Source organism: Petaurus breviceps, unplaced genomic scaffold (assembly GCF_028583685.1).
Source record: "Petaurus breviceps papuanus isolate PSGF00001 unplaced genomic scaffold, PetGlider_PUasm1.0 76, whole genome shotgun sequence".
Classification (NCBI taxonomy): Eukaryota; Metazoa; Chordata; class Mammalia; order Diprotodontia; family Petauridae; genus Petaurus; species Petaurus breviceps.
The window spans coordinates 10,688,284-10,705,888 of record NW_027186473.1 but is presented as its reverse complement, the minus strand read 5'-3'; the positions used below and the strand labels follow the sequence as shown (position 1 = coordinate 10,705,888).

General features: G+C 39.2%; 2 protein-coding genes across 12 annotated transcripts in view; one reads left to right on the top strand and one right to left on the bottom strand.

Annotated features, from left to right (window-relative positions):
* The window catches only part of FIP1L1 (factor interacting with PAPOLA and CPSF1), a 99,322-nt gene extending 98,361 nt beyond the window's left edge, over positions 1 to 961 (bottom strand). For 6 of the 10 annotated variants that reach the window (XM_069105232.1, XM_069105234.1, XM_069105233.1 and 3 more), the window contains exon 1: positions 649 to 961. In XM_069105232.1, coding sequence (XP_068961333.1) covers positions 649 to 733 — 85 coding nt within the window. In that variant the 5' untranslated portion in view covers positions 734 to 961. The remainder of the gene's footprint in view (positions 1 to 648) is intronic. The other 4 variants (XM_069105235.1, XM_069105236.1, XM_069105241.1 and 1 more) reach the window with 1 other exon arrangement.
* A 7,028-nt stretch (positions 962 to 7,989) lies between these two features.
* Positions 7,990 to 17,605, top strand: part of SCFD2 (sec1 family domain containing 2) — a 438,813-nt gene continuing 429,197 nt past the window's right edge. Inside the window, exon 1 of one of the 2 annotated variants that reach the window (XM_069105228.1) lies at positions 7,990 to 8,968. In XM_069105228.1, the coding sequence (XP_068961329.1) occupies positions 8,131 to 8,968 (838 nt within the window). In that variant the 5' untranslated portion in view covers positions 7,990 to 8,130. The remainder of the gene's footprint in view (positions 8,969 to 17,605) is intronic. The other variant, XM_069105227.1, reaches the window with a different exon arrangement.

Below are 17,605 nucleotides of genomic sequence, written 5' to 3'. Positions count from 1 at the left end.
GGGGGGGGAGAAGGAGACGCTGTACTTCCCACGCTACTATACTTTACGTTAATTAGGGTAATGCGCTAATGTTTTACTGGCTACATCCAGGGAGTTATTACAAAGTCGCTAATGAAAAAAGACAAAAATAAATAAGAAAGTCGGGCTCTAATGAAGGTCCTAAAAGCAACTTCGTATGTTATATGATGAACATGCAAAAAGCTAAGCAGCAAACAAGCCCACGGGTTTGCACTTTTTAGTTATTTGCTGTGGAGATTGTAAAAAGGAAGGGCATGAGCGTCCGGCCCTTCTCCCGGTCGGGGAGAAGAAAGGAGTCAACTCTCACGGCTCAAAGGGTCAGGGACTTGCACCCACAGGGTGGCGGGCAGGCCGCTGGGGGCCCCCAGGTGCCAAGCCGGGAGCTAGGACCCAGGCCACGGGGAGCGCTGGGTTGCGGGTGGAGAAGGAGGAGCTCCGAAATGGTTTACGCGCGTAGCGCTCGGGCCTAGCGTCCCGGCCGGTGCAGGGAAGCCCGTGGCCCGAGACATAACCCCCCCTTCGGCTCCCTCGCTCCCCCCACCGCGGGACGCCGAATGGGGCAGAGGCCCGGAGCAAACCGGCGGAGGAGGGGGAGGGGAAGGGGAAAAGAAGCGACACCAAATTGCGTACCACCATAGAGCCACTCTTCCTCCTCATCCCCACCGGTCCCGCTGCTCAGCTCCGACACCAGCCGCTCCACCTCCCCGGCCGACATGGCCGCCTGGGCTACGACCGAGAACAGATGGGCCCACCAGCCGAGTCTTTCCCCTACGCTCCGCTTCCCTAAATGCGCGGGACTAGCAAACGCACAGGAGCGGACGGAGGCGGCAGTCACGACGATGAGCCCCCCAGGCACAGGTCCGCTCGCGCAAGCGCAGCACGACCTGAGCGGCACGACGCGAGGGTAGCCCAGCCAGGTACGCGTGCGCCTGCGTACGCGCTTGCGCGAATGCGAAGCCAGCGTCTGCCCCTCCCCCGCACTCTTCTAATTGAGGGTGGTTCTTTCTCAGTCAAGATTTCCTGCCTTTTTTCGCATCCTTTCTCTCCTTTAGATTCCTCTTCCATTTTCCTGGCCCTAACAGCATTTGAATTCTCTGGCTTAGGTGTGCTTCTACCGTACATGCATCCTTTCCTCAGGGCCGCAGTCCCTCTGTATTTTTTTCCGCTCAATCTTTAGAAAAACATCCTGTTAAAGGATACAGAATTAGTTCCTTGCCCAAGTGCATTGACCTCTTGTCTTTTTGGCACAGAGCAATCAATTCAATTTTAATTCAGTAAACAATGTTAGACTTTTGAGGAGGTAACCCCCCCCCCAAAAAAAAAGTCTTCGATGCTCCTAGTAGAAGGAAAACAGACGTTCTCCTGCATGCCAATAAATGGGAGCACATCACACCGTCAAAAATTGCTTTTAAATCATTTCTTAAAAGGAAATTCTTATACTTTTTCTTGTTCGGTTGTGTCTTCCTGACTCCAGACTCAACTCTCCATCGCATTTGCCAGGTAGCTACCCAGCTTATTCGTAGGTATTCTAATCAGTTCAATCAGCCAAGACAGATTTTCATCGAAAGATGAAAAATGCTAATCTACTTGCAGAGACAACTGATGAATCCCGGGCGAAGATTGAAGCATATTTTTTCGTTTTATTTTTCTTGTTTTTTGTTGGTTTTTTTCTTTTTGCATCATGGCCAATGTGGAAATATGTTTGGCATGACCTGATGTATAACTGATATTGTTTGGTTTCTCATGGTGTGGGGAAGAATCAAGAGGGACAGAATTTGAAAGTCAAAATTTTAAAAAGAATGTTAAATTTTTTTTTAAATACACCCAAAATAGTGTTTGTTTTAAGATTGTGTTGGCCCCTGACCCCTACCTTCCAGTTATCCCTACCTTCAGAGAGATAATGTGGTCGGATGGATAGAGTTCTGGACTTGAATTTAGAAAGGTTTGTGTTCAAATCCCAGAGTCTTATTAACTCTCTGTCTCCTGGTAAGTGTCAATCTCTCAGAGCCTCAGTATAGCTACTTGCATGACCCATCTCAAAATTCTCTGGAGGAAAGAAAACCTTAAACATGAACTATTAGTAGTTTTGTAGAATGTTTGAACTGGAAATGGCTTCTAGATCATTCACACACACATGATTCACAGAGGAGGAAACTGATACCCAGAATGGCTAAATCATTTGCCTAAGTGGTATTCAAACTGGGATTTGAACTTAAGTCTTCTAACTCCAAAACTAGTTTTTTTCCACTTTATTATTATTATTCACAATCCTCTAAGATGCCCCTTTTCCTTCCTTTTCATGAAGACAGCTCCAAACCTCATTTTCAATCAAATTCTTTTGTGTTCTACCCACACGGAGTATACTTTACACTTTTACATTTGGTTTTCCTTCTTTAGATGGTGTCTGTTGTTAGTTCACTCCAGCTTTACCTACTTCATACAGTTAAGACTCTATGAAACATACAGGAAATAAGTGAATTGTAGAGCGACTAGTACAGAAGTGAATGCTTAGCCATTATTTTACTATTTGATGATGAGAGGGACAATGACTGCTGATCTTTGTAAATCCAGGTGTGTACAATACATGCAAAATAAAGCATGGTGTGATGGATGAGAAGAGGAAAACATTCGGGAGAATGGGTTCTAATTCTGGCTATGCCAATAGCTGAATAGGCTCAGGCAAACTTCTCAGGCTTATTTTTTGCTTTGCTTTAGGGAAAGGAGCAATCAATGATTACAGTATAACAGGTACAGCAAGGGCAGCTAGCTGACCCAGTGGACAGAGTGCTGGTCCTGGAGTCAGGAGGACCAGGGTTAAAATACGTCCTCAGACACTTATTACTTGTATGACCCTGGGCAAGTTACTTTGCCCTATTTGCCTCAGTTTCCTCATCTGTAAAATGAGCTGAAGTAGGAAATAGCAAACCTATCCTGTATCATTGCCAAGAAAACTCTTAGTGGGGTCACTGAGAGTTGAGAAAAATCCAAATGAGACCATGAAGAGTTGGACATGGCTGAACCAATTGAACAACAATAACAATATAACTAGGCCTTCTTGCTGCTAGCTATCTTTTTCTAATGTAAATGTCAAATAAAGTTGCTTTATTTGATCAAACTTCAAATCATTCACAAAATGTGATGGTCCAGACAATATTTTACACATAGGTTGTTTACCAAATAAGGGGAAATCAGCATACCTGGTTCTAAGGTTAATGACAAATCATATTTAAAGCACTGCTTCTGGGTGATTAGAATTTTTTTAGTCTTCTAATTTTCTTCAAATTGTGAATTTTTTCTTATAAAGGAAGATCATATTATTGTTTTCAGTACTCATGCTTAATTTAATGTCACTTATGTACAATTTTATTATTGGTAATAGTAATTCACATTGATATAGTACATTAAAGTTTAGAAAGCACTTTGCATAGAACAATTCTATGATGAAGTTAATACCCATTTTATAGGCAAGCAAATTTAGATTAGGAGACTCTTTTATGGTAGTACAGGCAAAACTCCAACTCAAATCTTTTGATTTCATCTCTGGTTAACACATTAACATTGCTACCTCCTTTTAGCTTTGTTAGTAAAAGGTAACTGTCACCTCATAATATGTTTTTTTTAATCTTTGAGCTTCAAGTACTAAATTTGAAAAAGAAGATAATACTTAACTACCTAATAGGATTGTTGCAAATAGCAAATGAGACAACAGATATCAAAAAACTTTTAAAAATCATTTTTTTCTTTTATATATAAATGTGTGATGTTAATTGAAGTAGGATTTCTTTTTTTGTTTGCTTGTTTGTTTTTTATTTTCCTTTGAACTGAATAATTATAGTTATATTAGAGTCCTACCATGGCCTCCATTTCCTCTATCCCTCAATGCTTCCCCAGACCATAACCCCTGTACTTGTTAACATTATCTTCCCATACACATTTTGACCTTTATGAATCAAATGATTCCATATTGTTTCTTTTCTTTTTTAATTTAAATTTATTTATTTACTTTTAGTTTACAACATTAAGTTCCACAATTCCTTGAGTTTCCAATTTCCCTCCCTCCCTCTCTTCTCCCTTCACTTCCCATGGTGGCATATATAAATACTCCAAATCCCTTCACATTCAACATTAGTCAAGTTGTAAAGAAGGATTATAACCAATGGAGTGAACACTGAGAAAGAAGGAACAAAACAAAACAAACAAACAAAAAAGAGAAAAAACAGTTTGCTTCAATCTGCATTCAGACTCTGTAGTTCTTTCTCTGGATGTGGATATCTTCTTCCATCATGAGTCTTTTGGAGTTGTCTTATAACCTTGTATTGCTGAGAGGAATCTAGTCTATCAAAGTTAGTCATCACACATACAATGTGTCTGTAATTGTGTACAAATTTCTCCTGGTTCTGCTCTTCTCACTCAACATCAGTTTATGTAAGTCTCTCCAAGTTATTATGAAGTCCATCTACTCCTCATTTCTTATAGCACAACAGTATTCCATTACATTGATATACCACAACTTGTTTAGCCATTCCCCAATTGATGGGCATCCCCTTTATTTCCAATTCTTTGCCACCACAAAAGGAGCAGCTATAAATATTTTTGCACATATGGGTCCTTTTCCCACTTCTATGATCTTTTTGGAATACAACCCTAGAAGTGGTATTGCTGGTTCAAAGGGTATGCACTTATTTATTGCCCTTTGGGCATAGTTCCAGATTGCTTTCCAGAATGGTTTAATCAGTTCACAACTCCACCATATTATTTTTTTTTCTTGAATCCCCATATCCTGTGGCCTATCTTGCCCTGCCAGACTCCAGCCTTGAATTAATCTCACCATCCTTCACTCCTATTCACCTGCTTTGGAACAAAGCTGGAGGAAATCACAAAACCATGCTGACTGGGTCCAAAACAAATTTATGAAACATAATCTCAAGTTGGCCCTCACTGGAGAAAGGAAACCTTTTTATACCTCCATCATTGCTTCATTATCCCACTCGCCCCAATAGTTTTTCCAAAACTTTTCATTCTTCCTCCAAAGTCTCATGCTTCCTTCCCCCCACACTCTCAGGGGAGATTTGCAGAGACCTCCCTCTTTTCTCTTTCTCCTCATCCCACCTCATTCAGATGCTTCTCCCTATCTTCTCTTTTACCAGTCTCACATGAAGAACATGGCCTTTCTTCTTACTGAGGTAAAATCCCTCTACATTTATAAGTCATCCCATTCTGTCCTGGGTTCACCACCATATTGCCTCAATCTCTCCCTAACTATTGGCTACTTCGCTGGATCCTACAAACATAAGCCATATCTCACCTATTGTGGGAAAAGGATATCTTCACTTGACCCTTCCATTACCTCTATCATCATCCCATATCTCTTGTTCATGGCTAACCATCTTTCTTCTCACTTTCTTCTTAATTCTCTTCTGTCTGGCTTCAATTGAAACTGTTCTCTAATGTTACCAATTGATAAATATAATGGCCTCTTCTCAATTCTCATCCTTCCTGACCATTTATAACTTTTGATCACTCTCTTCTTGATAATCTTGTCTTTCAAGGTTTTAGTGCCTTCGCTTTCACAACTTTCTTTTTACTCTCATGAGTGCCACCATCTTCCCATTGGCTAGTCTCACAACCTAAGTGGTCATCCTTGATTCTTCACTTTTCTTCACTTTCTGTATCAGTTTTTCTGCCAAATCCAGTTGATGCTACCTATGAAACATCTGTTGTCTACGCTTCCTTCTCTCCTCTGACACTGTTATGCAGGTCCCCCTCACCTCTTGCTTGTACCATTGTTCATTGGTCTCCTTTCCTCATGATTCTCCCCCCTCTATTCTATCCTTCATTCAGCTATTAAAGTAATCTTCCTAAAACAGATGTCTGTACTTCTCTGCCCCTTAATCATACTGCAGTGATTCTCTTTTACCTCTATGGTCAAATAAAATATTCTGTTTTTTAAACCCTTTATAATTTGGCTCCTTCCTACCTTCCAGTCTTCCTATACTTTACTTCTGTCTAGTTACTCTGTGAACTCTGTTCTTAGTATGTGACTGCCCACATTCCATTTCCATGCATTTTTATTGCCTGTCTCTTATGCCTGGAGTTTTCTCCTTCCTCAGCTCTATTTCTAGGCTTCCCTGACTTTTTAAAGTCTTAGCCAAAATCCTACCCTCTGCAAGAAGCCTTTCTTGCTCCGCTTAATATTAGGGATCATATCAGTGTATCCTGTATGTATAGATGTATATTCATATGTGTTATATTTGTAGGTGTTGGTATGTTGTCTCCCATATTAGACTGAGCCCCTTGAGAGTAGCTCCTCTTTTTGCTTTTATTTATATCCTATTATTTAGCACTTTTCCTGGAACATATTAGACACTTCATAAATTCTTCTTGACTTGACCCCCTTTTCTATGAAGTCTTTACACATTATGCCAGTGATCATATCTGGATTTAGGGCTGGATGAGGTCTTTGCATTTTATAATGCAAATAGGTTTAGGCTATATGATTTGTACAAGGTCAATGAAATACTTGAGATTTGAACCCAGCCCCTCTAACTCCAAATTCAGTAGTCTTTCCATTAAACTACCCTGATCTTGTCCAGATTCAGATAAGTAGGACCATAACTATGCTGGAATACTACTCTGTTTAGAAAAAAAAAGAAGACCAGATCCTACACTAACATCCCTCTTTCTCCATTTATATTTTTACACATTTCATAATTATTTCTGGGGTGCTAGTAGATTGAAATTGTTGTTTAAGGCCTTCCCTACGAGAGTGCTTTTTCATACATATTGCTATGTCCAATAATTGCATAATGTGCAAGTTACATTTCCCTAATTACAGAAGTGACAGTACATATAGCAAATATAGTAGATAAGAACAAATTCCTTGAAAGCAGGAAAACATGTCTTATGTAACTCTATATCTGCCATAATACCTAGCATAGTATTGACAGAAGTGCAATATGGTGGAAAGAATGCTGGATATTTGGAGCCACAAAACCCAGGTTCAAATTCCTTTTCTGTGCCTTATTCTTTGTATGACTTAGGACTAGTCACTTAAACTCCCTTGGCTTCAGTTTCCTCATTTGTAAAACGAGGGGGTTGGTGGCGATGGCTTCAGGGTCCCTTCTTCCAGCCCTAAATTTATGATCCTATAAAAGCACATAGCAGTACTCAGTAAATATGTTCAGATGAGACTTGAAAACCAGACAGGCCATAGCTAACTACTGAGGTTTTCTAAGTAGAATAGTAACAATCCTGTGTTAAGGCTGCGTATTGAAATCCATATAAATGGACTTAGGTCAAACAGCTACAATTCAAACTGGAGAGTTTTTCAGGTTTCTCCAGATGTTAAGGAAGTAGGTTGTGTGATAAACAGTTTTATGGATGAATGAAAAAGTAATTATTAAGTGTCTACTATGTGCTAAACATTTGGGATACAGATATAGAAAAACAAGGTTACTCCTTGCCTTCAAGGAATCTGCATTCTAACAAAGAGAAAGAATTATCTATAGGTGAAGGGGCTGGTTGGTTTGGATGATGCAGGAAGAACGAGCGGGTGGGGGGACCCCCGTGGAGGCGAAAATGAATGAATGAAAAAAAAAAAAACATTACCTGAGAGCTTGCTACTATTAACTGCAGATACAAACACAATAATTAAGAGTAGCTGCTCACATTCTAAAGGTTGGTCCCCTTCTGTGGGGATATATCTGAACTAAGGGTAGGGGTGGGGCTGCAACTTGAATGACAGTCGTTTACATGAAAGAAGGAGAGTCAAGGAATCTCAGATTACTTTTCTTTTTTTTTTAATTGGTCAAAAAGAATATACCTAGGTAACTCGGTTCCGAATCCACCAGCCCAACCCTTGCCCGTTCTCATCCCCAGTCCCACAGTGAAGCAAGGGAGCCACACCCACTTTTTCCTCCTTCGTCCTCCTAGAGTCTACAAATCAGAGTGCAGCTTAGTTATTACGTCATCATCCGGCGCCCCGCAGCCGACGCGTCAGAGCCCGTACCACGTGTACTATGTGTTGACTGTCACTTCCACCAGTGGGCTGCAGTTCCTGGACCCGGGGAATTCAGTGTGTTCACGCCGGCCTGAGGCCACTTCCCCGCCGCTATGAGCGCCCTGGGCGCGTTGTCTTTTACCCAGCAAGCCTGGGAGCAGGTGTTAGCCAAAGCGAAGCGGGCTCTGGTCTACCTGGATGCCGCCTGCGCGGAGAGCCTGCACTGGAGCTGTGGCTACGGGCGACTGCTCCAGGCAGTGGGAGGTCCTGCTTGTGACCTGCGGGAGTTCGGACCGGAGGCGGCCGGAGGGGGACCCGGACAGCCCAAAGCCCTGTTCGTGCTGAGTTGTCTGCTCAAGGGCCGGACTGTGGAGACCCTGAGGGACATCCTTGGCCGGAGCCACTTCCAGTACTGTGTGGTGGTCACTGCCGTGGGCCACCCCGCCCACCTTACTGCCAGCCACTTGCCGGCCGGGGCAGTGGCCGAGTTGGAAGGACAACAGCCGGTGTTCGAGCAGCTGGAGGAGAAGCTTTGTGAGTGGATGGGCAACATGAACTACACGGCCGAGGTACTGCACGCCCCTCTGTTGCTTGCCCCGGTTGCGCCACATCTAGCCTTAACCCCGGCTTTCGCCTCCCTCTTTCCTCTTCTACCCCGGGATCTGAAGCTCCTCAACAGCGCCCGACCTGATAAGAGGAAGCTGGGAAGTCTGGCTGAGGTGGACACCTCCACCCTGACCCCTGAGCTCCTCCTGCAAATCAGGTGCCTGGTGTCCAGCCTCAGCTCCTTTTGTGAGTATCTCGGCGTCCGGGAGGAATGTTTCTCCGTGGGGACCCTTAGCCGCATTATCGCCGCTGACCTGGCCAACTATGCACCTGCCAAGAACAGAAGAAAGACCGCTACAGGCAGGGCATCAGTCGTCTTTGTGGACCGGACCTTGGATCTTACAGGTGAGCAGCGCTGTTATTGCTTGACAATTTCCCAGCCATTTTCTGAGGTGCTGAAACTTCCAGAGACCAGAAAAGTTTAATGGTTTTATGGTCTTAGAAGTCCTGTGTAAGTAGCACTCTTCACTCAAAAACTTCGAATAGGCAGGTGTCCATGCCCCCACTAACATCTCCAGGAAAAAGAGAGAACTTCTTATTTCAACCGTATTTGGAGAATGCTTGCCAGGGCAACAGGTAGGCATTAGTGCGGATACTTAAAAAAAAAGCGACTAGAAAACGTGCTTTGAGTTAGATTATGGAAAAATGAAAAAGGGCAAACTTTAATTAGCTTAATCTTACGTTTTTGGATTGAATGTTAAAGACAAAAACAATAGGTGGGAGTTGAAAAGCGGTAAACTTTATGTTAATTAGGACTTTCCGCCATAGTTTGATTCATTTCTAAAGTAATTTGTATAATTTAACTGCTGTATAATTTAATCATGGACAGAAAATTAACAACCAAAATTATAGCGTTGAGGTCGTGTGTACATCCAAGAAGCAAAGAAAGTCTTCTAAGTAGAGGAACTTCCTGACTTTTTTCTTCATTGTTACCTTCAGAGGACTGCAATAATGTCTAAATCAGGCCACCAGACACAAAATGTCTAGTTAAATTGGCTTCATTTAACGCCAACAGACTTTGATAAACATTTCCTTCATTGGTTCAGAAAGAAACATTTAGAAAGTATTGAGAAACTGATAAGTTTGTTTGGGATTCATGGATTTAATAAAGAGAACTACTATAAGAGCATGGGAATTTAATTTCTAGCTTTACTGATAAGAAATGGGCATCTTGTATCTCACTGTTTAACACATTGTAGCTGCAGAGAATCACTTGACCACTATTTCATCTTTCTCCAACTTTGTTATGCCTAACTCACTTTTTCTGAAGATAATTGTATTTGGAAGTAAACATTTCTAGAATATTTAACTTTTCCATGAAAGATATCATGTAAAATGTTTTTTTTTTTTAGTATTTTTCCACAGGATAAAAAGTGTGATTTTATTAATATATTTTATTGTTAAATTGATCACTCATTTCATCTTTTTGTCGTTTCCATTTAGACAAACCCTTTTCCTGGCAGTTGAGTTCTCTATGCTTTTTCCATCTGGAAAAATCGATGATGGTTTTCTTGCTGTACAACTATTTTCATAGTTGGAGCACTATTTGCCACACAGTTCCTATGCATATGCCTGTGATTTGCACATGCAGAACAGAGTTGTCACTCCTGTCCTCTAGGAACTTAAAATGAAACATAGACTATAGTGATGCAGAAAACAAAAATATGTACACAAAAGAAGAGAGTAGCTTTGTACACTGATTGTCAGCTGGACATACATTTAGCTTTCCTTTTCAAAATGCAAATCTCTGGGGGCTGTCCATCTATCCTGAATAGATCAAATAGCAAATAATTATTAATCATCTGTTATATACTAGGCATGGGAGATACAAAAACAAAAATGAGAGAGTTTCAGAAGAAAAGGAAGGGATCAAACACCAATGACGAATCTTCTGAAATTTTGGGAGGTTTTTTTGTCCAGTACTGAGAAAGGATTGTTAATGTATCATATCAAGATTATATGTTATTTATATATACATACACACATAATATTAAGAATCAATGTAATTCAATATGTAATTATATTTCTTAGAAGTGAAGAATCTAATTTTTAAATTTTATGAGAAGGGGTTAAATATGCCAATAATGTCATTAACTCTTTTATACTTCATATACTTCATAACACAAACTCTGTTGCAGGGGATAATTCAGGAAATCTTTTAATTCAAGAAAACAGGATACATGGTAGATAATGGTGGGAGCAGATGTTCCCAGGAAGCTAATGCTGCAGTAGATAAGAGTACTGGGCCTGGATTAAGGAAAGATAGGAGTTCAAATTTGACCTTAGACCTTTACTAGCTGTTTGACCCTGGGCAAATCAACCTATATTTGCCTCAGTTTCCTCAACTACAAAATGGAGATAATAATAAAACCTACTTTGCAAGGTTGTTTTAAGAATCAAATGAGTTAATTGTAAAAAATGCCAGTGCCAGTCACTTCGAAGGCCTAGGAAGTACTATGAGAATTCTTAATATTGAAAGTGGAGAAAGAGGGAGCAATTAATGAGTTTGCTAGGTAGAATAAAGAGAACTGGAAAAGGACTCATAAGTGGAGTAGAATGTTTAAAGTCTAATACAGAACATAGAAAAGGACTAGTAGAATATCATTATGCAAGTTATGAATCATATCTATCTTTTAATAAAGTTAGTAGTAGCTTATAAATTTTCTCTTTAAAGTCACACCTTATACTAAAAGATAACATGAAAATGTCTTCATGTCACTTAATATTGTAGGAAAATTGATAAGATTATGAATAGTAAGGGTAACAATACAATATTAAGAACTCACATTAATATAGTGGTTTAAGATTTGATCACTTTTATCATAAAGGAAGTGGTGGTAGGTAATATAGTTATTATTTTCCCTATTTTACAGATGAGAAAGCTGAGAGTTAGTAAGATTTGTGATTTCTTTAATGTCACACAGCTGTGAAGTATTAGATGCCATTCTCTCCTGAGTCCAAGTCTTGTGGGCTTTCCTTTTACACAAAGGTACTTCTCCGGAACAGGAAGTAGCAAAGGATGAAATAGAATGAGGAGTCCAAGAAGACTGAATTTTTCTGCTTTTGACAGCACCATCAACTGCTGCAGAGAAATCACATAGTGAGGACAAGTTTGGCAGAAAAAGAAATAGCTCATTTATTGGTGAGAGACATCTAATATGAAATGTTGGGCAGGAGATAGTGGAAATATAATGTTGGAGGATCATTAGGACTTCTCTTTTACTGAGAGAATGTAGGGCTACTGTTTACTAAAAGAATTTAATACTACCTAAGTGGCCCAAGAGTAGCAGAGAAGCAACTTTATCCAAGAAGCAGCTCAAAAGAGGTACCAGTGACATATGGAGCAGATTATTCCTTAAAAGAAACCACTAATATATAGGCCTTTTGTTCTGAGTTGTAACTTGTCTGTGGCACATGGGTTTCTCTATTCATTTGCCTTAGTCACTTGGTTTCTCTTAATTTCTTTCAATGCACACAGGGTGATGGAAAAGTGTGATTTAGTTTTCTGAGTGCACTATTAATCTTGCTGTTTTTCCTTTCTGTTGAGCATATGCTATGATTATTTGAATCTAGATTTTTGCCTTATCATTTAACAAATGTTTCATGTTTAAGGGACAGTGGTATCTAACCTTGGGCAAGTTACTTAACCTCAATTGCTTTAAAAAAAAAAAAGACAATGGTATCATTGTGACCAGTTTTATATAAATGGGAAGCACACTAGTGGAAGCTCAGGAGGTAAATTGTAAAAGTTTATCCTTTTCACACCAATTACCCTTAAGTAATTGAGTGACAGTGCTAATAGAGTGGTGGCATTTATGGCCAATTCCCTACTCTGAGAAAGCCCTCCATTCTTCAAACTTTCCACTGTAAGTACAGATTGGAGTGAGTGAACCAGCCCAGAAAGAAAGAAAAGGGGTACAGGTGCTATGTTGGACATCAAGTCTGCAGACTACAGTGCCTCAGTGGCTTGGTGCCACACTTATGTTACACCAGTTAGAGAGCAGCATAGTCTCAATGTACCCAGCCTTAGTAAGACTACATCCGGAATATTGTGTACAGCTCTGAGTGCTATATTTCAGGAGAATTGTTTCAATTTTTCTAGTACCTCCCTACTCAACTGTGATGTTTATCTCACTGGTGTAACCATCAACCTTTTGGTATGTAGTGTATTATAAGTGGGCTTTCTTGTTATTTAAATTATGACAAATTCTCAGACATGTTATAGTTAGCTCTGTGGATTGGTAACAGATAAAAATGCTTCAATTAATATTACTTTTGATCCTGTCTGATGGAGAACAGGTTGGATTGATTGAATAATCTCTAGTGGTTCTTTCCTTGTCAAATGATAAGTCTTTTGCACCTAGTACTTTTATACTTTAGCTACCATTTAGAGAAATTGTATAATAAGTCAGTTCATTCTTTGTAGAGATATTGCAGAAAAGTTTCATGATGATTCTGTGTCAGTAAATTGGCATCCTGGTATATTGGTCTGCATCACAATTCTTTTGCCTGAATGGGAAAACTGTGAAGACAATTTATGAACTTCATTGATATTTAAATAGACCTGTAAACACATTGATCTCATTCTGTAGTGATTCAGATTATAATCAATACCTCCTGGCTCTTTCATCCTGGAACATTCTTGTCCATGTTCTCCTGCAAATTCAGTGGTTTTAACCATGATACTTTCTCCATATTTCTGGACATTTCATAATTACCAGTGGAGTGCCCTTACTCACTTGACACGACTGGCTCACATTCTGTTCTGTTCCTACATTGCTCTCATGACATCCTTTATAGAGGTTTTCTTGTGAAGTAGTTCCCTGATAATGTATTTTAACCTACTTCTACCCACTATGAACCTTGTTCTTTGGGTGTCTGTTCATATTAGTCCATAGTGGTGTGTGTGTGTGTGTGTGTGTGTGTTGTGTTGTGTTGTGTTGTGTTGTGTTGTGTTCAACAAAGTAGGGGCTTAAAAGAATTGGAAATTGAGGGAATGCCCATCAATTGGGGAATGACTGAACAAGTATATGAATGTAATGGAATACTATTATTCCATAAAAAATGATAAGGCTGATTTCAGAAAAACCTAGAGAGACTTGTATGAACTGATGCTGAATGAAGTGAGCAGAGCCAGGAAAGAACTTTGTACACAGTAACAGCAACATGGTACAATGACCAACTTTGATGGACTTAACTTCTCTCAGCAATGCAGTGATCTAAGACATTTCTAAAAGACTAAAGATGGAAAATGTTATCCATGTCCAGAGAAAGAACTATAGAGTCTGAATGTAAATCTCAGCATGTTATTTTCTCTTTCTTTTTTTTTCTTTTTCATGGTTATTCCCTTTGGTTTTGGTTCTTTTTTATAACATGACTAATGTGGAAATATGTTTAATATGATTGTACATGTGTAGCCTATATCAAATTGCATGCCATGTTGGAGAGGGGAGAGGGGAAGAAGGGGAAAAAATTTAGAACCCCAAATCTTATAAAAGTGAATGTTGAAAACTAAAACTAAATTAATTAATTAAAAAAAAAAGAAAAATGGGGGAAAAAAAAAACAAAGTAAGGGCTTAATAAATGCTTTTTCATTCATTTATTTAAATTCTCCCCAAACCGTGGTATTATGTGATCTGTAAACATGTGGTATGTCAGCAATAATATTGCTGTTAAAAGAGGGATCTTGACCAATAACTTTCATTTGCTAGAAATTGACTTTTGTGTGTCATCTTTTAGTGGTGATTTAGAAACTAAAAGCACCGATCATTGATCTTCTTTAGAGCTTTTAGGCCCTATGTGCCTCCCTTGATAGGTGATTATAATCATCAAGCTCCCTTGTTCATTTTGTAAACTTTTTAAACACTCAGAAAGTTTAGTTTCTTTCATGAGACATGACTGGCAGATCCTGCTTGTGCCTTGCAGAGCAGATTTTTGTTTTGCATGGAGACCACCTGGGAAGTTCTGCTTCCTGAGGTCATGGGCCAGCTGCTTCAGCTATTGTTGCACAGATCATTTAATAAGTGTGTTTCATAGGTAACTTTGCCTGCTGATTGGTTTCCAAGAATAATTAAGAGGTTAGATTTGATTTATGATCACCTAAGTGGCTTGAGCCTTGGTTTCCTCTTCTTTTTCCTGATGACATCTGACATCAGCCAGAAGGTTTTACTAATGGTCTTCATGTTTAAATTCTAAGGTTGGGAGTTGGCAGAGAACTCAGAATTGATTTTTTCCACTATTGGTTTGACTCTTCTAGATTTTAGAAGGATGAAAAATTTTCTCTTGGGTTAAATCCAGCAGACTAAGGACTAACCCTTAAGAGATAGAGGGAATGTTGATATCTTGGAAAGATTAAGTGTCTGAATAAGCAGTTCCAGAGACTTAAGGTTTATCCATTAAATCCATCATTGTAAAACTCAGAATAGCCATTGGACTTCCTTTTGATTTCACTGGCCAAAACCAATACTTTTTTTTTTTTTAACTCGCTAGTATGGCAGCACATTCAAACACTTTCCTCGAAGGGAGAAAACTTTGCTACAACAATCTATACTTTGAAGTGTTATGTGTAAGACAGTGTGAAGCAGTAGATAGAATGCTGGAAATGGAGACAAGAAAACCTGAATTCAAATTTTCTCTCAGACACTTGCTATCTATGTGACCCTGACCAAGTCACTTAATCTAAAACTCAACTTACCTGTAAAAATGTCACTATAACACCATCTTTCTCACAGAGTTATTGTGAGGATCAAATAAGTAAATATATGTAATGTTTTGCAAATTTTTAAGTACAATATGATTGTGAGCTATTACTAAAGTAATTACTACCTAAAGTAATCCCAAATTTGTGATACATTTGATAAAAATAAGCAGCTGTGATTTTTTAGTATTTGCTGCATTTAAAACATTATTTTCCATCCTAAGCATTATAATACCATGACAATAAAAATCACAAACATAACTTGTTAATAGCATCATAGAAAGTAAAACTGCTTTCCTACATATTAATCTTCTTTGTAAAAAGCAAGAATTACGCAAAAATAACAGGTTGTCAGTTACTATATCTCCTCATTTCATGTTTCTGAAAAATTTTTTTTAGGTAACTTTTTTTGGTACTGGTCATTTCTTGATATTCCACTCCATGCCATAGTATAAACCTCTTTGTAACAAAGAAAAATAATTATGCAAAATGTAATGAAACAGTGACTAGATCTAACAGTACGAGTAATGTTCTATGCCTCTAATCCCTCACCTATCAACTCAGGTCATCTTCTTTCTGAGACAGTGATTGGTCTTGCATTCAATAAAATTTCAGCTACCTTTTTTTTTTTTTTTAAGCAATCGGGGTTAAGTAACCCACTCAAGATCACACGGCCAGTTATTTCTGGGTGTGGTGCTGAGTATCTGAGCCTGGACCCGATCCAGGTCATCCCGACACTGGAGCTGGTGCTCTTACTCGCTGAGCCACCTGGCTGCCCCTGAGCAATTGGGGTTAAGTAACTTGCTTAAGGTTACACGGCCAGGTGTTTCTGGGTGGGTGCTAAGTGTCTGAGCCCAGATTAGATTTCCAGGTCTTCTCAACGCTGGAGCCGGTGCTCTTACTCGTTGTGCCACCTGGCCGCCCCTTCAGCTACCTTTTAATGTTTGTTTTTGTTTGTCTAATTCGATAATAATTTATCCAATTTTCTCTTGGTCTGTGTTCTTTACTCTGTATTAGTTCTTAAAGCCTTCCTGAGTTTTTCTGAAATTCTCATTCTAGTAATTTCTTATGGTATTCCTGTACTGTAGTTTGTTCAGCTGTTATCCAGTCTATTTGGGTTTTTTTTTTTCTACCAAAGGAAGTCTCATGGTGAATATGTTTGCATATATAGGACCTTTCTTCTGGTTTTTACTCCTTTGTGGCATATGCTCAGTGATGGCATTATGGGGTCAATGAGTATGGATAGTGTAGTAACTTTTCATAAAGACTTCCAATTTTTTTTTCAGAATAGTTGGACAAATTGACAGCTTTAGCAACAATGCAAAAGTATTGTTGTCTTCCCACAGTTTCTCTGATATTTGCTATTACTATCTTTGCCAATTTGAATGTGAGGTGAAACTTCAGAGTTGCTTGTATTTTTCTTACTAGTGGCAGCATGTTCATATTTTCTGTCTACTTATCTCTTTGAAGAATAGCTTGTATATCCCTATATCTTAGAAAGCAAAACTGAGGTTACCAAGGCATATAACATGAGAGTCAACCAATATCCTCAATATCCAATCAATTGCCAAGTCTTGTGAATTCCATCTCCTCTTGTATCCATCATATTTTTCCAAAACTATAATCCAGGTTTTTATCACCTCTTATAACAGCCTATTATAATAGCCTTCTAATTGGTGTGCATGTATCCAGTTTTCATTTTCCAATTCATCTATGTAGTTGACAGAAAAACTGATATTCCTGAAGTGCTCAAGACTGACGATGTCACTCTCCTCTCACCTCTTACTTTCTTTTTCATGTTCATTTGCTTGAGTCTCACTTTTGCCTTTTTGTGTACTCTGTATGGCACCCCAAATCTTGGGCAGAAGTTTCTTCTTCAAGGCCACTGGAGGCTCCACACAAATTGAGCTCTCCTGAATGTCTGTGAAATCTAGCTCAAGGATTTGATGTATTCAGAAGATTTTCCAAGGTTTCTTGTGACAAATATGCATAGTCAAGCAATACAAAAATATATGGCTCATTCTGCATGTTGAATTCATCACTTCTCTCTCACTTAGTAAGTCAAGTATTTATTAAATGCTTTGCTACATGCTATGTACTGTGCTAAGTCCTGAGAACTCAAATCCCAGTCCAAAGAAATAATTGTCCCTTCCCTCGAGGAGCTTACATTCTGTGTTTTTTTTTCCTTTTGGAGGGCAATTGGGGTTAAGTAACTTGCCCAAGGTTACACAGCTAGTTTGTGTGTGTGTGTGTGTGTGTGTGTGTGTGTGTGTGTGTGTGTGTGT